Source organism: Leptidea sinapis, chromosome 12 (assembly GCF_905404315.1).
Source record: "Leptidea sinapis chromosome 12, ilLepSina1.1, whole genome shotgun sequence".
In the NCBI taxonomy this organism is placed as follows: domain Eukaryota; kingdom Metazoa; phylum Arthropoda; class Insecta; order Lepidoptera; family Pieridae; genus Leptidea; species Leptidea sinapis.
Genome location: NC_066276.1, coordinates 14866794 through 14890657, shown reverse-complemented (window position 1 = coordinate 14890657; position 23864 = coordinate 14866794). Strand labels below are relative to the sequence as shown.

At 34.0% G+C, this 23864-nt stretch overlaps 1 protein-coding gene across 1 annotated transcript in view; it reads left to right on the top strand.

The window, feature by feature from the left end:
* Positions 1–22856, top strand: part of LOC126967279 (transcription factor Sox-21-like) — a 75766-nt gene extending 52910 nt beyond the window's left edge. Inside the window, exons 4-5 of the mRNA XM_050811755.1 lie at positions 784–926; positions 19054–22856. Coding sequence (XP_050667712.1) covers positions 784–926; positions 19054–19476 — 566 coding nt within the window. The 3' untranslated portion in view covers positions 19477–22856. The remainder of the gene's footprint in view (positions 1–783; positions 927–19053) is intronic.
* Positions 22857–23864: the final 1008 nt, after the last annotated feature.

Sequence of the window (23864 nt, the reverse complement as noted above, 5' to 3'; positions counted from 1 at the left end):
ATCTTTGAAGAATGCTGAGTGGTATTGTATTGTAATAGGCAGGGTGTATCAATTACCAACAGCTGAACGTCCTGCTCGTCTAGTCCCTTATTTTCATTAAAGAAAATAGTCGATTTGTTGTGTACACGCTATGTACAACAATAAAGTGGGTATTTTTATTTTAATATTGGCCCTATTGCGAGGAATAATTGAGTTACAATTCAATTCAATTCAAATATTTTTATTCAAAATAGGATGTGACATCACTTATTGAAAGTCAAAAAATTCATTCCAAAATGAATGCCTCAGACCTGAGAAGAATGGGCGCAACAAACTCAGCGGGCTTTTTTTTTCATCGAATAAATATGTTTACAAAATAATATTGTGCAATTTAACTTATTATTTAATAGCCTGAGGGCGGTCACTCCATTCCCAATCTGTGGTATCATTAAGAAAGTCATTTATGTTATAGTAACCTTTACCACACAAACGTTTTTTAACAATTCTTTTGAATAAAAACTTTTGTTTTGATCATTTTCTGGGATCTTGTTGTAAAAGCATATACATCGCCCCACAAACGACTTACTACCTTGACTTAGCCGAGTAGTAGGCGTCATAAGTTTATGTCTGTTCCTGGTGTTAACATTATGGTTATGACAGTTTCTGGCAAATTCACTTAAAAGTTTACTTACCTACAGCAGTGATAGGTGGCAGCGTAGCATATCCGATCTTCACAGATGTAATTAACTGGCACTTTATTAAACAATATACAATGCAAAGACCTAACAGAGAGTGTTGTTCCAGGTATGGCGGGTGGCGGGATGGGACAGGCCATGTCAGGTTACTACGGCGCGGCGTATGGCTCGCTGGGAGCCAGCATGGCTGCTGCGGCCGCTGCTGCAGCTCAGCAGAACGCCATATCAGCGGCGCTCACGCCCAACGCACAGGTATGAATCATAAGCTCCTTGTTGTCAGTTATCCACCTATACACAATCTCGCACATTACTGGTCACGCCAGACCATAAGCTGCGTAAATCGGAGAGATCAGTATACATAATGGGTCCATCTGTGTATAACAGGCTGCCGAACTCTATAAAGAAAGATGCAACTTCCACATCGGTGTTTAAGACACAACTTCGAAAATGGCATCTCGAACATACAACTATTTGACTAGGTAAAACTTATTTTACAATACGTAAAAAAATATTTATTTTCTTTATATACATAACAATATATAATTACATAATACTTTATTATTGTGAGGTAGGACTTCCCTATCTATTTAAAATGATAATTTGAATTTTAAATTGACCTATTTTTGTTTATTGACTTGTAACATGGTGTTATTAAAAAATGATTTGATTTGATTGTATCTATAGTGATAGGATGCCTTTAACAGGCAAGATTATTGTGTAAAAATTGTGTTGCAATATAAAGTAATACATAAGTTTTCCTGACCATAAATACCTGTGGAATCAACTTCCTTGCGCGGATTCCTTCCGACGTTAATCAGTCAAGAGTATCTTCAAAATAATAAGGCTGGGGTCACAAAGATCAGCAAAACTCGTAATTTCAATGGTGTTGTAACTTCTAAAGATTCCATCGTAAGTGGTATAAAAAACATCCGACTTCAATAAAAAAACTACCTACTCCAAAACAATAGATATAATTGTTATTAATTAATAAATAAAATAAAGAATATTGCGTATTTATATACAATCTAAATAAACTATTGTTATTTTTAAATGGGACCACATGGGAAGCACCAGCTTTCAAATAAAAAAAGTTTCACCCAGTCCACAGTTCTAAGGTAATAAACATAAAAAAATACCGACGAGTTAAGAACCTCCTACTTTTTTGAAATCGGTTAAAAATTGTGCTACAATTAGTTTTTTAAACTCAACAACACCATTTGGCCAAATTGCTACAAAAACTTGCAAAATTGCCTAACACTTAATAGCTTTGCACCTTCTAATTAAGTTTCGTTAATAAACCGTATAAAAGCCGTCAGACTGAAGACATATCGCATCGATGACGCAACAAATATTGAATAATTAACCAAAATGTGATCTAATGTGATCCCGTAATGATGGTAACACGCGTGTAATTAACCGGGAATGAGTTTACTCTTTACATTAGCGAGGCACTTCGCGTTAAATTATTATTGGATCGGTTCCTTCGCGCCCGCCCTAATGGATACATTTCGATTTTTTGCTTGGTAGAAAGTGACGCTATAAGTTTGACTAATTTAACGATCAATTTAGCATTTGGGAATTGGGGCCCATATTTTATGATCGCCAATAAATAACACGTATCTATAACAGCTGTTGCAAATTATTTATTCCTTGCGAACTTGCAGTCTTCGCAATTAATGCACAATATTTTTTTTTTATGAAAATAAGGAACGAAACGAGCAGGACGTTCAGCTGATGGCAATTGATATGTCCTGCCCATTACAATGCAGAGCCGCTCAGGATTCTTGAAAATCTAAAAATTCTGAGCGGCACTACGACTGCGCTCGTCTCCTTGAGACATAAGATGTTAAGTCTCATTTGTTCAGTAATTTTACTAGCTACGGCGCCCTTCAGACCGAAACACAGTAATGCTTACTCATTTCTGCTTCAAGGCAGAAATACGCGCCTTCGTGGTACCCATAATCTAGCCGACATCCTGTGCAAACGACCAAAGGACCTCCCACTGGTAAAATAATATGTAAATATGTACCTACTTAAAAAAAGACTGTTCAATTAATGATAACGCGTTGCCATTTTCCTTTGTTTTAAACTGCTCTCGAAACAAATTAGCTGGGAAGCGGTTCTAAATGGTTAAAACCGGTACTAACTAGGTACAAACCTATTACTGCGCTCGGAGTGTAAACGTAAAAGGAGAGTTTATTAACACTGATTAACTGGTTAATTCCGCGGGAGTCGAAATGACAGGCATTCTTACCACATGGTAGATCTTAGGATCGCATGGTTACCTCAAGATGCGTGAAGATAGATGGAAAGAATCGCTCTTAACTGGTTTATTAAATGAAATCTTTATAAAGTACTCAAATAAAAAAAAACATAAAGATAGTTAAGTTATAAGTTACTCTTACACTTATTAAACTGTTACACTTATAAAAATTCTTTCTGTACTTAAACGCTAACCGGTTCGATTTTTGTTTCGGTTTCCAAGCCTTGATTACAAGTTTGAAAGAGTCAGTCGAGTCTCCTAGAACTGAACTATTGATAGTCATAAATAAATTTTCACATTGATAATTTCGTAATATTATTGTAGTTTATAGAAAGCGTCTCCTTCATTTTCCATTCAGTGAGGTCAGGAAAAGAGTATTTTTTGTAAACATTTATGTATTTAAAGTTACATTTGCAATGAGCTAAATGGTCGACAATCGATTTAATTTCAAATTTAATTTGTGTAATTAGTCCTAGAAGTGAGGGTTATCACTTTAAAAAAAGTAACAATAAGTACCTATTCATTTTTTATGGATTACTTAAACACTTACGGCCTAACAAATAAACTTAGTATAAAGTTAGAACTAAACAAAGAATATGCAAAATGTTTACAATATCGTTGACAACACTGTCAATACAATGATAATTCTGAAGTTTTCCGAATGACAAGCTGCCTTGCAAATAAACGCGGGAAACGTTATACGTCCGACAAACCATTCATAAGCAAAATGTCTCTTTGTAAACATTTTATATATATTCTTGGTTTATGATTAGTTATAACTTTATGCCAATTTTATTTGTAAGGCGTAAACTTATTATGATAGCAATCTACTTTATAAGATTTATCAATTTTACAAAGATGAATCCTCCAGATTGAATCCTCGTGGACCTACCATCAAATTCTGGTGCTGGAGCTTCATAGAGATTTAAATATTTTCTAACATTTAATCCTATCAAATTCAAAAAATCAAATATTTTTGATTCAAGTTCGTGCAAGAATTTTCAAATGTTGTTTTTTGTTCTGTCATAATATTAGTTTCTTCTATAATTGACAAAAATGTATTACAATTTAACCTATTACAACTTTAATTACAATTTCATTAACAATAATAAACCCATCAGTGTAATAAGAACATCAATCAATTTCAACATTTAATATGCATAACTATTAAAATTTAATATTTTAGATTTTCAAACTACTTAAGTAAATATTTAAATTTTAATTAAAAACTATATATTTAAATGAAGTTCGTATTTTAATTAAGACTCAATCTGAAGTTAAATAATGTAAACTTTGCCCTTTTATTTAGATTATGGTATTTTTATCGTACTTAAGTTGTGAAAGAATCCCCTTGCTTCTGCATCTTTGCGAATGGAAAATTTTAGTTGGAAGTACATTTTAAGTAAAATATATGAGGATAATTAGTGCAGTGCGGTGTGTCCGGAGTCCACATTACACACATTATCACACGCCACAAGTTAAGATATCATCCCCACCATCTGGATTTGTGGCGGTCCTCCACAGTGCGGTGTTAAAGGAGCTTTCCTCCACACAAAGCTGTGGAATGAGCTTCCTTGTACGGTGTTCCCAGGACGATACGACTGGGGTAGGTACCATCAAAAAAGCGCGTACACCTTCCTTAATTTCTATGATTCCTCTGGTGATTTAAGAGAACCTTTTTCATGACCTCCTTTTCCATAAAAAATCCGGTATACAACAGAAATTCTTACTTACTCTTAGTTACAAACCCATAAAAGCTCAGATTGTCAATTTATATTATTTTAAAAGCAGTTCGCGTTTTAAAATCTCATAGCTGCATTTAAATAAAATATAGACGTTCATAATAAATACATAAATTATTAATTGCAATTTTTACTCATTTTATCCTCAGATCATTTATACGTCTAGATAGACTATGACAGCGGTGAAAACGTCGAAAAAAAATTGTGATTAGAACTCACCTCTATTTTGAGCAATTCACGCACATTAACACAAAGTGTCATGCAAATCGCAGTGTAAGCAGCAGCTTGTCACGCACATAAACTAATATTCCTGGCCTAACACCAAGAGACTCTATCTAGACGTATAAATTACCTAAGATTTTATCTTTGACTTTAACAATACGTACTTATTGTTTATTGTGTATTTTGATTTCAATCGTGTAGGTAAAGCTTATTTATAAAATAAAATCAAAGATGAAATGTAAAATAAATCACCATCCCTTTGTTTACATGTAAGTATTAACTATGAACAGATATGCAAAATTACATCGTCAAACAATCTGTATGGCCAACCCTTTATCGTTTTATATTCATAGGGTAACCACGCAGTATCCTTAAATAGTGTAAATAAAGGTCGCTTTCCGTTTTGTCTCTTTATAACCACTTACACCTAACACTACATATTTTCATGCGGTCTTCACCATCAGAGATAAATTAAATAAATTAAATTTAAAAAAAATAAATAAATTCCGTGTAATATCAACTCCGAGCTCAACCCTAAAATGATAAATATATTCCCTCGGTTTACTGTAAAGCTAATTGGAGGCTACAGCGAAAATAATCTATTTATTGTGTTGGTGTATGTACTTTTGATTGTTGTGACTTGCCACCTACTCTCCATCTGACATAAAACGTTTAAATTGACACTTGAAAGATATAGCTTTGGAAATAGAAAATAATAATCTGTGAGTGCTAGTAATCATGTACAAATGCGATACATCCAAAAATATGTTTATTTATTTTGAAATGAAAAAAAATTTATTCAAATGATAAAAAATATCAGCGAAGGATATTTTTACAATAAAACAAAAAAATCATCGAATCCATACTAAAATAAACATAAAAGATGAGATTTTTAGATGTTAGTAATAATGATATTCAAATGTTGTTTCTTTCGTGAAAACGCAGGTGTTCAAAATTTTTTAACCATCAATAACGCTAGATTGGAAGGCCTTAATCTAAAAAACTTTCAATTATAAAGTTTAAAAAAAAAAGATTAAAAGCCCACTTACGGGCAAGTCTTTTGTTGACAGTCTTAAATTCGATTAATTAGTAGTACTTATTCAGGCCAAATCTAACAATCGTCAATTAGTGCAGTACCTAATTTCAAATGAATCCGAAAGTTTTCACTTCACTAGTGATCAGATAGTTAAAGATATAAATAATATCCGGCATAATACAAACGCATGGTTACCATAGGCTAAGGCAATCTTCTATCCCTCTTTAGTATTGTTTACCGGCCGCCCGGTGCGGCACGGCAGACGAAATAATTAGCGCAGGATCCACCCTCGCTCCTGAATCCATCTGCCGTGGAAATCTTGTCTAACACGATTATTTGACAACTATGTTTACGCATCAATTACTTTTAACACAATTGATATTGATCGGAGACTGAGTAGAGTCGTTACTGAATCAGAGGGTTAAGTCTTCGTTTACCAGGTGGTTAGTACATTTATGAAACTTTAATATGCGTTCACGAAAATCGTCACCTTTTTGCTTTTAATAGTGATTTTCATTATTAGAACACTAGAAATAAGGGATTGCTTATAACTAATTCTAGTAGACTTCATAGGATACATAATAGCGTTAAAGTTCCAGCCACTGTTCAGGCATTATCTATAAATAAATTTAAATGTTTTATTAAAAACGGCTCTGTCGTAAATTCTACTACTCGATTATTTTAAAGCAATAACAATGACAGTAAAATATTGTGTATTTTATAAAAAAGAGCGCAAAAAAAGTATGCTGGGAGAGTTTCTTGCGCCGCTTCTTCTCTCTCAGAGCGCCATTTACTTCCGAAACGGTAGTAGTATTAGAAATTATTACAATACAGTGCCGCTTGAAAAACCGAAATATTCTGAGCGGCACCACAATTGCGATCGTCACCTTGAGAGATAAGATGTTAAGTCTCATTTACCCAGTAATTTCTCTAGCTACGGCGCCCTTTAGACCGAAACACAATAATACTTACACATTACTGCTTCACGGCAGAGATAAGCGGCGTTGTGGTACCAATAATGTAGCCGGCATCCTGTGCAAAGGAGCCTCCCACTGGTAAACGTAACCTACTACAGTTCTATATTCTGAGTTGCGATTAAAATATATTTTGTTGTGTTCATCGCTATTATGCTATCCAATACTACTCACATATAAAATTATTTATTATTCTGGAAACTTCTGTATTAAGGTCACTCATGATTAATTATTAGTGGTTAGTAAAGTCTTATACAGCCAAGCCACCCCGAAAGACCTACGTTATCAACATTGCCGCATATGTAAATCCCAATTTATGAGCCAACTCCGAAACAGGTTTGCGAAATTTTACACGCGAGGTATTAAATTTGACAGCGTGTGTTTATTTTAACACCTCGCGTAATTGGGCTCGATACAAATACGATCTTTACGTGTTTTCTTATGTTGTATGTTTTATTATATCAAGGTTAACTTAATAAGCGGTCTAGTATGTTTGTCATTGTTGTTGTTAGTTAAAAAACTCGTTTATAATTTAAATATACATTTTTTTTTCATTTAATTCGTAAGGATTTTCAAAAAAAGTAAAAAAAATCTATTAAGTCTTTATACAATATAATGGCAGTATACTGTATAAGTCTTAAAAGGAAGGAATAATGATATGCCTGTTGAAACGGTATCATCTATCCATCATCATCATCGCTATATGTGGAACCAGTGGGAGGCTCCTTTGCACAGGATGCCGGCTAGATTTTGGGTACCACAATGGCGCCTATTTCTGCCGTGAAGCAGCAATGTGTAAACATTGTTGTGTTTTGGTATAAAGATCGCCGTAGCTAGTGAAATTACTTCTGTGATTCCACTGGTGCTTCAAGATAATGTGGGCGGCAGTGATCACTTTACACCAGTTGTGTAAAGTCATGAGTGTTATTGAATTGAGTTTAATATAACACTCTTTTTAGGGTGCCGTACTCAAAGTATAAAAACGAAACCCAATTTCTAAGACTCCGCTGTCTGTCCGCGTGTCTGTCCTCCTTTTGCATAAAAAAAGAGCCTGAACGAGTGACTTGTTTTAACAATAAATCAAATATAAACACAAATATAATTAAAGATGCATTCAAATTCATTACAAGTGTAAATTCACCCCTCGTGGCAGCGGCGCACTCGGGGCTCACCCCCGGGCCGAGATTAAATGTCAATTTGAGGGAGCAATCGTTTTTATATCCGCGCCCTTGTGTTGCCTCGGATAAGTGAAGATTAACTTATAAGATCTGTCTGTTTCACTTACATTATAATAATAATCTAAGTTCTATTACCGCGACATAATATTATGGCAAATAATATAACTTAAATATTGCTTCATGCACTATGCCTTATATTACGTCTTATAAGGATTTTATTTAAAGTGAAACTTTTATTACATCGTCTCAAACTCTTCGTCTGTGTGTTGCATGTAGAGTGACGGTCGGGCGGCGCCTATAGTTCGCAGCAGCTGAGCGTGTAGTATATGGACTATTACTCATTTGTGTCAGTGCTCCACGCTATTTTGTTTGTTTTTGTCAGTGTTCAATGTAAATATTATTCCAAAAAATTTTAGTTAAATGTCTATAATATGAAAAAAAGTTTCACTTTAAATGTGATTTCAACCACACAATCCTTTTTTTCTAATAATAACGATTAAAAATAATTAGATATCTGTAGCTTAAAATAATGATGTTTTAATATGACCAAATGATATATCAGAAAATGCAAAAGGTGTAACCTTTTCATGCGTGCAACCATTTTTCAATAATCTTGAGTGGCACTGCATTTTAATGGGAAGGGCGTATGAATTACCATCAGCTGAACGTCCTGCTCGTCTCGTCCTTAAAGAAAAAAACATTGTCCATTGCAGTCATATCCGTACGTAAACAGAATGATTTCTGTTTTGATCTGAAATTTTACAAATTATATTGAACTTATACAGAAGAAAAACCGAACTTTATCGAAGGAATCCTTGTGTTCACGCTCAACTGATCGCCAATGTTTTATACGTTAAATGCTAGTTCCAATTTTTGGCTTCACGCTTACAATTAATCTAATCAGCATAAGTATGCTTTTACATTGACATTTTTAAGTTTACCTCCTCTGACATGGTGGATAATTTTTAAGAAATTTCTTAAGAGAGCTGGAAGACAAAACGTCTTTGCGCCTTGAGACGGGGATATGGAAAACTAAATGTCTTGCATGCCGGGGATGTCTAAAGCGGGAAAGATTTGGATGAATAAAAATAAATATTAATTTGATCTCCTAATGTTTAATTCTTTATTGTTTATTTTACATTCGGCCAACCTACTGCTCTATAGTATTGATTAATCAAAGAGTAGGGAAGTACTGTTTGTTTCGACGGCATATGGAATTACACCAGGGTTGTCAACGACTCGTTTGTTAAATAAATACTTTTGGATGGAAATTTAATTTATATCAACTTTCATATAGGACTAAGAGCTGGTACTGACTTCAGTGATTTAAAAACTAAAAACAAAGTTCTAAAGATCGTAATACGATCTTGCTTTAATTTTTTAGATCTTTAAAAGAGGGACGATATCTGAAGTTTAATGATTCTTCCATGTATTAAACTTGGGCAATTCTACTCGTATTTATAGTAAGACTAGCTGACCCAGCAAACGTTATATTGCACCATATAAAGTAATAAACATCATTCAATAATTAATATTTTGGGGTATAAATAAAAGATGACGATTGACGACCGACTCTCAGACCTACCAAATATATCGGACATAAAATTTATCGTAATACAATAGTTATTTTATTCTATTGCCATCTTGCAACTCTACTGCATATCTGTGGATGGAATAGAATAATATTAAAATTGCGTTACAAAAATTGGTGTTGACGTGTGAAAATTTAAAGATATAAGTATTTTTTAATACTGAATTATAACAAAATAAAAATAAAAAAATTTACAAAAAATTAAAAAAATATATTTAGGGGTGACCCTTATCATTAAGGGGTATGAAAAATAGATGTTCGCCGATTCTCAGACCTACCCGATATACATACAAATTTTCAAACAAATTGGTTTAGCTGTTTCGGAAGAGTTTGATAACAAACACCGGGACACGAGAATTTTATATATATATAAGATAAAATTATTATTTTATTGCCGATGTTAACAGTATGGGAGATAAATTACCAGGGAGCAAGTCGTCGTGATCATAGTACCTAATACCTTACATAAAATACTCCTTCTATTAAAAAAAAATAGATAATAAAAGTCTGAAAATATTATTTAATCTTTTCTCTAAATATAAGAATAATAGTAGGTATGCTGTAAAGTAGTAAGGAAATTTTTTCCTGATTATTATAGAGCACATAAAATATTAATCATAAAAAATAAAAATGCAGTTCTAGCTTTGTGACAGCCCTAATATCAATCTCCCCTCCATTGTGCCTCCTTAATAGACTCAACTATCGAATGAATCGAATATTTTTCGATTAACGTATCGAATCGCACCCCAAACTTCCAAAACAATATAATCAGCTACCATTCACGGTTAACTGATATTAAAAATAGTGATCGTGCATTTTGCGGACAGGTACGTGTACCCGAATTTAACGAACCATTGTGATTTTCACTATTCGATTATGTTGATCGATGGATCGGTATCGATGTTTACTACTCTTTCACGCCTGATTAGCGGCTCGATAAAAGATAGGACTCGCAGCACTAGTTGTGATGGTTCCGTAACATCTATTAGTACTTCGAACCGTTGACTTTCCCAAAGCCCCCCCTTTGGTCCTCAGCGTCACGTAAAATGTTCCTTGTTTGAGCTATTTTCTTATTTGGTAAGTCAAAAATAATTTGTGTTTATTTTGTACTTAAGCTGTTAATGTATGGAAGTGAGAGTTGGGTATGGCAGAAGAAGCATAAAAGCAGAATTAACGTAGTTGAGATGCGATCACTGCGTAGTATGTGTGGGGTAAGACTGACTGATAGAATTCCGAATGCGGTAATACGAGCGCGCTTTGGTTTGTAAGAGGATGTTGTGACAAGGACTGAAAAAGGAATGCTGAAATGGTTTGGACACGTGGAGCGAATGAGTGAAGAAAGAATGACGCATCAAATATATAAGGCAAGTGTGTGTGGGCAAGTCGGTCGCGGGAGACCTCGTAGAACTTTCGTCGACCAAATTGGGGACGTTTTGAGAAAAGGAGAGGTCCGAAGCACCCGCAACCGGCGAGCATGTATGAAAAGAGTAATGAATGTAGAGGAAGCGCGTGAGGTTTGTAAGGATAGAAGCAAATGGCATTCTACTGTCTCTGCCTACCCCGACGGGAACAAGGCGTGAGTGTGTATGTATCATGTATGTATGTTGTACTTAAGTACTATGTGTTACTATAACGCGTAAGTGTAAGGGACTACGCGCACTTATTCAGCTTTTTTCAGCTTTTGTCCATAGAAAACAACAATTTTGTATGGAGACGTGTACGCGTCGATTAAGCTTTCCGCGTCCATTCTGCTTTCGCGGCAAACCAGCATAAAATGAGGATAAATGTGTTTTTATTATGCGAATGCTATAGAGAGCTTTCGGCGCTGTTCCGCCGCGTACAGCGCTGTTCGCCGTCGAATGCAGCGGAACAGGTCTTTACAGGGATGGTTCGCGACTCCTTGTCGACAAGTTGCGGCCTGTATTGTTCCTGCATTGATTTGACGTAATCATTATGCACGCAAAGATTAAAGAGTGCAGACGTGATTTAAAGCTATTATTCTCATTCTTACGACGCCGTACGCGGCTGATAGAAGCAGAGCTGTATAAGTGTGACCAAAATCGTTCAGCGAAACGCGAATGGAGCTAAATAAGTGCGCGTAGTTCGTAATAGTACACTAACAATGATTAGCGGCTCGATAAGAGATACGACTCGCAGCATTAGTCGTAGGATGCTTGTGATGGTTCCGTATCTTATTTCATCTTTTAGGCTAAAAACCGTTGACTTTCACTAAGCCCCTCCCTTTGGTCCTCACCGCCACGTAAAATGTTCTTCAGTAAATAGTACAAAACTATTAGGTTAAACAAAAATAAATTCTGTTTATTTTGTACGTAATAATAAGTAGTGTGTACATAAGATACATAATAGCTTTAAGGGTAAATTTATACACTTTTATAATATCAAATATAAGTCCCAGTCACTGTTCAGGCATTATCTATAAATAAGTTCAATGTTCTATCAAAAAAATGGCTCTGTCGTAAATCCTACTACTCTACAGCTGAATATCTAAGTGATCGGACAGCCTGGGACTAGATTATGATTATTTTATAGCAATAACAATGACAGTATAATATTGTTTATTTCACTCTCGTTTAGAATCCTTTGGTGAAAATATTCACTAGTAAAGTTTAATAAATTAGAATTTATCTTGCGGAATATCATAATTTATTATTATTTCGTTATTTATATTATATTACTAGCTGACCCAGCAAACGTTGTATTGCCGATATTGAAATCGCGATACAAAAGTAACTGTTGATCGTAGATGGTTGAAAATTTGAAGAAAAATACATACTATTTGTTAATGCTGACTCATAATCAAACAAATTTATAAAAAAAAAATTGTCGTGGACCACGTGTAGGGGGATAAAAAATAGATGTTGTCCGATTCTCAGACCTACCCAATATGCACTCAAAATTTCATGAGAATCGGTCAAGCCGTTTCGAAGGAAATTAACTACAAACACCGAGACATGAGAATATTATATATTAGATAGATTATTAATTCGTTTTAAGAATCGCTTAACTTTGGTGAAAATATGTACTTACTAGTAAAATTTATTAAATCTCGCAGAAATCCATAATTATTTTTTTCCGTAACTAGCTGCTGCCTTCGACGAGCGTGACAATATATATAATATAACATGATATTAACAAGACGTAACAATTGTTAATATTCGTGCAAAATTATAATTAAATCTATTTACTAGTTTTTGCGTTTTGCCCGGACATACATACGCAACTATATAGTTTTTTTATTTATATTCGGTATTGTTTGTAAAACACACACCATTCGTTGTTTTACAGTGTCGCCTACACAGAAAACATGTACGTATTACAAGAAAATTTCCATATGTTGAACTGTTCCGTTGTATCGGATTCCACGACAAATACTGGCAAACGTACGAACCCCAGTTTTTTGAACTATCGATGTCATTAACCTGGAAACATCAATATAAGTCGTGGATGTTTATATATATGTTTAAGTAAGTATATTGTATTAAATATATCGTTGTCCTAGTACAGGCTATGCCTAGTTTGGGGCAAGATAATTTGTGTAAGAGAGTGTATCAATAGTATTATATTATTACAAGTTCAATCCATACTTGGAAAATTGCCATCCTTTCAGGTCTTTGACTTACATGAGGCTGTATGGCTACATGATGCCAAGTAGACCTTTTCTGTGTCTTGGAATAAACACTGCTTAAGGAAGAAACATCAAATAAAACCAAGCAAGCCTATAAAAAGGCATAAAAGGCATTTATTTTCTCAAAATTGATTCCTTTAGAATTATATTTGATGTCATTTCTAATACTACTACCGCTATCTATACACTCGGAAACAAATGGCGCTCTGAGAGAGAAGCAGCATAAGAAACTTTCCCAGGATCCTTTTTTTGTGCTCTTTTTAATAAAATTTACAGTATTGTAGTGACATTTGTTATTGCTATAAAATTATCATCGGACAGCCGGGGACTAGCCTGGCTGTCCGATCACTTAAATATTCAGCTGATTCATTCAGATAGCGGCAGGATATACTATTAGTGGACTAAATCATTAAATAGATCATACAGTCGAAAGTCTAACGTCATTTAAAGGATTTCGTAATTTAAGACATTCGTAACGGCTAATGTAAAGTTTAAGTTTAATGTAAAATATTTTGTTCAAAATTAATTCATATGATTTGATTTCAATATAAGGCCACGCCAAGGCAGCGCTCGTAATTGTGCAAAAATTTGTTCCTTCATTCCCTTTCTCTGTAATTATTACCAAAGCCCCAGTTATACATAAATAACGCTTCATAAATCTATGTACTAGCGATCATTTTCTTTGTATGACAAAGTCACCTCACCTTACTCATAAGGTAAGTAATTAAATATATTGATTACTAGCTGATCCGACAGACGTTGTTCTGTATATAATAAATAAAATAATGTTTTTATATGAATTTGTAAAATATGCTCCCTGCTGTCGGAATGAAATTGTTTCACAGTAGAACTGTCAAACCGTGCGTCAATAAATTCTCTCATAGAAATTATGTATGGACACATAAAGGAAAAACAAATTTGTTGTTATTATTTAATTTAGCAGCATTTTCCTATTTATTCACCTTTTAAACCCTCTCTGGATTTCCACAAATAATTCAAGACCAAAATTAGCCAAATCGGTCCAGCCTTTCTCGAGTTTTAGCGAGACTAACGAACAGCAATTCATTTATATATATATAGACTAGTGGACCCAACAGACGTTGTCCTGTCGGAAATTTCGGACACACGTCTTAAATTTGAAAAATCGGTCCATCCGTTGGGAGGAGTCCGCTTAAATACACATGAGCAGGATGATTATATTATATCGACGGAATTGAGAATCTAAACCAATCTCAAATTCACTGCAACACACAAAAAAATCATCAAAATCGGTCCAGCCGTTTAGGAGGTAGTTTAATTGTGAATCAAAACCATTATCAAATCCACTTGAAGACACACACCAATCTCAAATTCACTGCAACACACAAAAAATCATCAAAATCGGTCCAGCCGTTTAGGAGGTAGTTCAATTGTGAATCTAAACAATTCTCGAATCCTTTTGAATACACACAGAAAGTTTCATTAGAATCGGTCCTGCCGTCTAGGAGGAGTTCAGTGACATACACACGCACACAAGAAATATATATATATAAAGATTGATTACAAATCTTGTATGCACTATGCGTTATAGATACGGGCTAGATATCACTGCCGTTACAATCTCATCAATAGTGGCAACAAGCGAGACAGGACATTTGCTGTCTCTATTAAATAAATATAACGACAATATCGCTCGTGTACAAGTGTACAATACGTCGTAGCAACCGAGGCGAGGCAAAGGCGGCAGTAAAACCCATGGTTGATGTCGCGGTGTCCGAGTTAAGCCTGATTTACCACCGCCTTGCCACCGCCGATCGTTTGTTATGCGCTAACTCGGGAGACACACTGCCACGCACGACCGACAGCCGAACAGAATCTTCGTGTCATCGCTATATCGCTTGGGCTTTATGGCCTTTTGTAATAAATGTAAAAAGAGTAACATTTTGAGTATAAATACGACTTTGTATAATAAGACAATACAAATGATTTAAGTTTTCTTTAGTGTTAATTCCGCCAATATTTGCTTTTAAAACAATTCGACACGTGTTTCGCCTCTACACGAGGCATCCTCAGGACGTGTTGTCTCGCCAAAATCTGGCACGAGACTGAAGACTGACTGAGGATGCCTCGTGTAGAGGCGAAACACGTGTCGGATTGTTTTAAAAGCAAATATTGGCGGAATTAACACTAAAGAAAACTTAAATCATTTGAATAATTATGGATTTCCGCAAAGTAACGCCCAATTCAATATTTTTTTTTAATAAGACAATGTTTATGAAAAATATCTTCGTAATAGTACTATCGCTTTAATTTATTTTGAATATGATTAAGATTTTTTATAATTGTATAAATTGGGGTGGTTTTAATACCACAGTACATGAATATCTGCAACAACAGAGGTATAGGAGATCAACCAATTTGATTTCTGTTCTATAATCTAAAACTATAAACTAGCATTGCAAATAAGTTTACCATTGCTATTAACAACGCAACTAGCGTTTTACATAAGGAATGCGAAAAAAAAATGTCGAAATCTATGCTGGGTCACATAGAAGTGAAACTTCAACGGACAATGTTTAAAAACAAATATTTCAAAGTTAACCGTCAATATTTTTAAATAAATATTCATAGAAAATATTTTTTTTAAATTAGAAAAATTTATGTTAAGTGTACTTCAAAAAATTTCATAATTTTAATGTTAATGAAATAATTATTAAAATACGCGAAAGAATGAATATAATACATTATCAATATTGTCAGCGTAACTCGTGAGCCGTGTGTCCCGTAACAGCCATTTTCCTCACAATATTGTGTGCGGCTCACTTCATTAAAAAATTTAAAACTCGAAGCATTATTCGAAGGCTTTGTTAAGTTTGATTTGTGTGTTAGGTCCGCACAATACGACCACACGACACTATATATCATGGGATTTTCATTCCAATCTCAATTGAATAGGGTTTCATTTACAATATTTGATAATCAATTTTTCAGTTGTGTCGTGGATAGATTACAAATTATAATCGGATTATAAAATTAATAGAGGTGCTGATTTGTCAATATTTTGACTAGAAATATACTTTAGTTGTGTGGAGAGATGAGATTATATTAATGTATATTAGAGTACGTAATATATACAAGTACAGTACTTGTATGTTAATCTATATTGAGTTTATTATACAAATTAATCAAGATTATATTATACTTAATGACTTAAGACTTTCTTCGAGTTATCGAAACATTTCAAATTGATTCACAGCTCGAATAATCAATACCGACTTTTTGGTTAATCCTTTTTTAAAAATTGTACGAATTCATGTTGCTTTCAAATAAAACCAAGAGCATTTAGAAAAAGAAACTTGAAATATATTTGTATAATATTTCATTCCATACATCTACGATGATTAACATAAACAAACTGGAATGAAATTTCACTCGCAGTAGCAGAAAAATTTGAAAACATTTACAACACGCGTGGATATCGTTAAAGGCTCTAAAATTTTCCGAGACCTCTTTGGTATTACAAGATTGGTTTTCTATTCCATAAGTAATGTGGAGTAAAAAGACAGAGAGGGAGATGGAGCGACGATTTAAAAGATGCCGCTGGTGTGACGTGGAGCAGATCATGTCATGACCGAGAACACTGGAACACTGAAACACCGTCATTGTTAGGTTACTGACGATGTTATAGTTAGGTCACTGTTTAATAAAACACGTGTCTAAGCCATGTTTAATTTTTTTTTGTAATAATCTATAATTTCATATCTTGTCCAGATAAATTTGAAATATTTATAAGGCATTTATATCTCGCATCATCCAATATAAAATACCTATTGTTGTTCGTCTAGTTCAATAAAAAAAAAGTTTATATTAATCCATAAAATGAATTTATAGAATGATTTAATTCAACTGTAATAAACTTTTTTTTATGTATGATCCGAAGGCTAGGACGGGCATGTATGACATTAAATAGGTCTACTTCTAAATCGTGTAGGCCTAATCCACATTTTATTCGATATTTTATTAAAACGTGTCGATATAACGACTACTTTATTTAGTTTTGGAACGTCAGAACGTAACCCATTCTTACTCTGTGGTTTTGTGTCTGATATCTTCTTTGCGAGCGTGGCTGAACGTAACAATATTATGTTAATCAAATGACAGTATTGTGACACTACTAACTATATTCATATTATAATAAGTATACGAAATAATCTAATACCCTTACATTAATAGTAATTTTAATAGCTCTTAATAGTGATTTTCATTATTATAACACTAGAAATAAGGGATTGCTTGTAACTAATTCTAGTAGGCTTCATAAGATACATAATAGCTTTAAGGGTAAATGTATACACTTCTATAATAAAGTCCCAGCCACTGTTTAGGCATCATCTATAAATAAATTTAAATGTTTTATAAAAAATGGCTCTGTCGTAAATCCTTTTACTCCACTGCTGAATGTCTAAATGATCGGACAGCCTGGGACTAGATTGTGATTATTTTATAGCGATAGAAATGACTGTACAATATTGTATATTTTTATTGAAAAGAGCGCAAAAAAGAATGCTGGGAGAGTTTCTTGCGCCGCTTCTTCTCTCTCAGAGCGCCATTTGTTTCCGAAGCGGTAATAGTATCTAGTAGTTATTAGAAATGACATCAAAAAGAATTCTAATGGAATCAATTTTGAGAAAATAAATGCCTTTTATGCGTTTTATTAAGCATTGGTCTCCGCTGCGCTCCAACTAAATAACGTACTACCTAAGAACAATCGATTTTTTATAACGGCAACTATTCGATGCTTGTGTGCGTGGCATCTTGACACTCAATTGCATCTTTCAAATTACGTAACATACGCTTCGCGTTATTTTACATTGAAATTAATAGAATACAAAATACTTACTTATGATATGTGATCCCAGTGTCTTTCCCAATGTGTCCAGCGGGAATCGAACCTGTAATCTATTGCGTGATGTAAATGAAAACTGGGAAAGACACAATACTCTGGAGGCTTTGAAACGGTTTTTGTTGTGGTGTTAAGTTCTTTCGTGACGCGTTTTAGGCGCCACTTTACTTTTCCACGAATTCTAGTTAAGTTACCACCTTGACGGCAGGTGCGTCGTGTCTTTAGTGTCAACTTAATTGTTGATCAACTTAAGTATTTGATTAACATAACTAAAAATATGAACTGCCGTCCAAAGTACTTGTCCCGAAGTGGTCTTTTATATTTTTAAACTTTATAATTGAAAGTTTTTGCGATTTAGGCCTTCCAAACTAGCTTTATTTGATGAGTAAAATAATTTTAAATACCTGCGTTTACACAAAACAATTTTTTGAAAATCACTATCACTATGGGTACTGCAACGGCGCCTATTTAAGCCGTGAAGCAGCAATGTGTAGACATTATTTTGTTTCAGTCTGAAGCTAGTGATTTACGGGGCAAATGAGACCTTAACATCTTATGTCTCAAGGTGACGAGCGCAATTGTAGTGGCGCTCAGAATTAATGAGTTTTTTAAGAACCCTGAGCGGCACTGCCTTAACTGAAAGTCCTGCTTTTCTCATCCCTTATTTTCATAAAAAAAACCTTACAAGAATTTCATTCATAGGTTTCCAGGGCGATGCAACAGTTACCTTCAAAAAAGCGCGTATACCTTTCTTAAAGGCCCGCAACGATCTGTGATTCCTCGGATATTGTAGGAGAGTGGCGTTTGCTTCAAAAAAAAACCAATATTTGTTCTTGTTGTTCCAGGTGGGAAGTTCAATGGACATGGCGAAGTATTCCATTGAGGAGAAATACAGGAGTTACGGTATGTACCCGGACCCTACCAGGAGCTACCTGGACTCAGCAACCCTCTCCAAAGCTTACATGTACATGGATCAGCAACAGCAGCGGTACCCCATGGACATCAGCAAGATGTACTCGGAAGCATCAGCCGCCGCAATAGCTGGTCTGAGCTCCAGTGTCAACCCTTCTATATCCCCGAGGTCCACAGATTCGCCGGACACTAAGAACGATCGACCCGAAGGCAGCTCCTCCACGGGGTCGAACCCTTCACCCTCCCTACCTTACTACCAGAACTCAAGTCTGCTGATGCCCCAGTATCCTGGCCAGTACCCACAAACTACACAAAATGGCGCGGAGTACAGACGCCCTTTGACTGTTATATTTTGACCAGATAATTAAACTGGTAATGCAGACTTTATGATTATTGTAAAATATAATGTGGTGAAGACCTTATTTCTCCATCGTTATACTTCGATACCTAATTTTTTGCTGATCCAATTACGCACACTGATTTTGACATGGATTAATTATGAATGGTTTCTAATAGATCCTATTTGGTTCAGCTTAGATCAGGCTATTGTGAGATCTTCTGAATAAGCACTGGAGCTATCGCTGATTTAGATACTGATAATCGATTCATTTTAAAATTCAGGAGTCGATTCGTAATTTCAACTAGTCTAACTGGATTTGGAAATTTTATACTGTTATCAGTAGAACTTAATTTTCCTTTATCTAATGTTAAACAGACTGACCTAAATGTAGTATGTGTTAGTTATGGCTATTTTGATTATATTCAAAGTCAAAATTTAGCAACTATTCTCATAATAAATAGATCATTTCAACCTCCTATTTGGAAAAAATAACCTTAAGGCCGCTATCCCAAGAAATCGCCAAAATAGCACATACTTGAAACATTTCGTAACGGTTTATATAAAGCTTTTATTTTTACAAAAAATAATTATATTTCTACAGAATATAAGAAGTAAATTCATATTTTCTTCACATCTCTATCTATAGTAGACATTGTGAAAAAAAACACCAAAGAACCCCTTACTTTTACAGTTTGAGGCATGCTAATTATTCAATCTAGATAAAAATAGTTCAAAAATTTATTACTTGTACACCAAAACTATTCAACATGCCATAGTTTTGTAAACAAAATTGTATTATGTTTGTAATAAATTAAAAATGCTACTAATTCTAAATTAAAACTATGGCGATCTTGTGCGAGGGAGGTAACCTAGCTCCGCTCGATTCCTCAATCCTCCTCAAGGCCATCGGCTCAATCCCCCGCCTTAAATCTTAATATATATAAATTACGTGACACTTTGTTTATCCGCTATGGACTCCTAAACTAATGAACGGATTTAAATGGGGATTACTTCATGGAGTGCAGTTTAGTCAAACTTGAGAGATAGAATAGTTTTGATTTTGATTTGGGACCCATAATTATTATTATTTTCAATATTTGTTTTGTATTATGGACATATTTTCTATGAGAGAATTTAGTGACCCACGGTTTGACAGTTCCACTGTGAAACAATTTCATTATAACAACAGGGAGCGATTTTTGCAAATAATTCTTGATGTTTTAAAATATTATTGGCAAATTACTATTAAACAGTATTTTTTTTTATTATCTACAGAACAACGTCTGTCGGGTCAGCTTGTAAACATATAAATATCATTTAAGCGTTCTACCACTACATATATTTTACAATTTTCATAATATGTCGCGTCTCTATACAAATAGCATATTATATAATTTTATTATCTAAAACATTTTTCCAAGTTCCTTATTTGCATTCCAATGAGCCATTGTAAATAGTCTCGACACATGTATATAGCTTACGAATTTTAAAACCTCTAGTTCTTACTCTGTAAATGTATATAATTAGTTTATTGTTAGTGTTTATACAAATCTTATTGCGATTTGTAACTGATGTAATGTTTGTAAATGTTCTAAGTTTTTTTAGGAAGCAAGTTCAATATGACGTCAACCTTATATTAAGCATTGGTATCCACTGCGCTCCAACTAGATACCGCACCACCTTAGAACAATAGCTTATTTATTAGGGCAACTATTAGATGCTTGTGTGCGAGGCATATTGACACTCAATGGCATCTTTCAAATATTGTAAGATACGCTTTGTGTTATTTTACGCAACTATTAAAATACAAAATACTTACTGATGATATGTAAAGTAACTTATTTCTTGTAGTGTTATTTTTACAAAGTTAAAACTACGAAACGTTTGAATTATTACCAAAGTTTAACAAAACATGTGGTACGTCGAGGTCACACATTGTTTGAGACTGGCTCGAGTACGCCTACTAGGGCGTAGTATTATTTGCCGCACTTTGCGACTACGCATGCGATATCTAGTTGGAGCGCAGCAGAGACCAATCCTTAATCTAAGTCGTCAACTAACAATGATTTCAACAACCGTGCTACGAGCGCTAGCTTTAATTTTAAATTATTATAAAACAGAATATCATCAAACGAATTATTTTCATCTTATTTATTACGTGATTTGGAAAAGTTTAATTATTGACTTAAATTACCTAAATTTAACCTACCGACATATACAAAATTCATCATTAAAATTCTTATAACCATTCCACTAGCTCATGGTAGCGACAAATTATTTTGTGCTGTAAATAATTTAAAAGATATCAATATTTTTTATTTTTAAACTCTTATAAATTTGCCTCGAATGTCATTTGAAAATGCACCAATTTATCTATTATAAATTGAGTGAATTTTGTCGAACAACGAAACTTATAATAGTCCTAGATATTTCGTTAATTTGTGAACACTAAAATACGTATTTTATTACAATTCTTATCACATACTTCTTGCTTGGGCAAATACATTATTTTTGTATCCAAAAATTTTTGTGAACAATATTATTATAATTACTTTAGAATTACTCTCAAAGCATTGAGCTGTCGTATCAACATATATAACTAGCTAAAATCATTTGTTTTGGTGTTAAAGTTAAAGTAAAATGACAGTTAAAATGTTTCTGCTGAGATGTAATACAATTGTATATTTCTTGAATATTGCATTTATTTCTTTACATATACCAATGCAGATTAGTCTTAAATTTTAGTAAAAATTAACGAGTATCGCCACCGTTTTAAATTCGTTCAAAATTAGAATGAATAGTCACACTATTATTTCTATTTAAAACAGAATTAATAGTTTAAATACTTAAAAAACAAAATTAAAGAAATAAAGATAGTAAAAAACCCAACATAGAATTTAAAGATGTTTTAAATTATAGCAAATATTGATAACGTACGGTCTATGCAATATGTTATTTTTTTAAGTGATAATTCTCACTTCTGGGATTAATAACACAACTTCAATATAAAAACAAAATTTATTAACGATACGTCACTCGAACGGTTGGCTCAGTGGAAGAGCGCTCGCACGGAACGCGAGAGGTCGCGGGTTCTAGTCCCGCATCGTTCATAAATTTATTTTTTAAATTTAATTTGTGTAACGTAGATACCTATCGGTACCTATCTATCTAATAGATGTGACTATGATCCCACGTACAAGAAAGTCAATGTGATTTCATAAAGCACATAATATTAGAAATTGTGTTATGTACTTTGAATTATTTATTTCGAGTAATTACATCTATCAATATTTACAGTTTTGAATATTTTGTGTTATAAATATTAAATATTGTATTTAATAATCATATTGTTGGACATATAGATAAATAATTAATTGACTTATAAATAGTAAAATACGGTAGAACACTTGTATAGTTACAAGGTATAGCATTATTCAAAAAAATATTAAATTAAATTGTTTAATTCCAATAGTGTTTTTATTTCAACCAAGTGTACCAAATCATGTTTTTTTTATGACAATAAGTGACGAGACGAGCAGGACGTTCAGCTGATGGTAAATGAAAGACCCTGTCCATTACAATGCAGTGCCACTTGGGGATTCTTGAAAGACCCAAAAATTCTGAGCGGCACTACAACTGCGTTCGTCACCTTGAAACTTAAGTAATGTCAGTACCTGCGGCAACCTTCGAACCGAAACACAGTAATGCTTACACATTCTTGCTTCACGGCAGAAACAGGCGCTGTTGTGGAACCCATAATCTGGTGATCCTGTGCAAGCGAGCCTCCCACTGGATCACAGTAGTACCGGGGTTAAGACTCAAAAAATAAGTCACTGTTATAGACAGATATGCCCCATTACATAAAATAGGTGTAAAACCCCCGTTTGAAGTACTACTGGGTCCCAAATTAACCAAGAGATTGAAAAATAATGATGAAATTATAGATCGAGACAATACATCAAAGCGCATTTCCAGCCAAATATAAGATTATTGCTCTCACCTCTGGTTTGGTGCAACAGACAAAATGCAACAGGTCGACCAACAATACAGTAGATGCATCAATCCACACATACCGTATATAAAATAAAAGCATTATGCGAGCATTTTATTAGCTATAATATATAATAACTTTTATTTAAAAAAAAACATGAAGCAGGCTTCCCAGGGACAAGATCATCCAGCAACTACAAGTAGCGCCCGTTCACGAGCACGACTCATGTACCAGCCTCGACCATTTATTCTCAAACATGCATGGAAATATTGTCATTATTATCGAAAAAAAAATACGCGAAGTATTGAATTTTCAGACAGAGAAAATCAAATCCATTGCAGGAGCTTTTTTTGAATTCGGAACATTACAACGCTCCTGCAATGTTGTATGAAACGGCGTGCTGGGGTTTCATA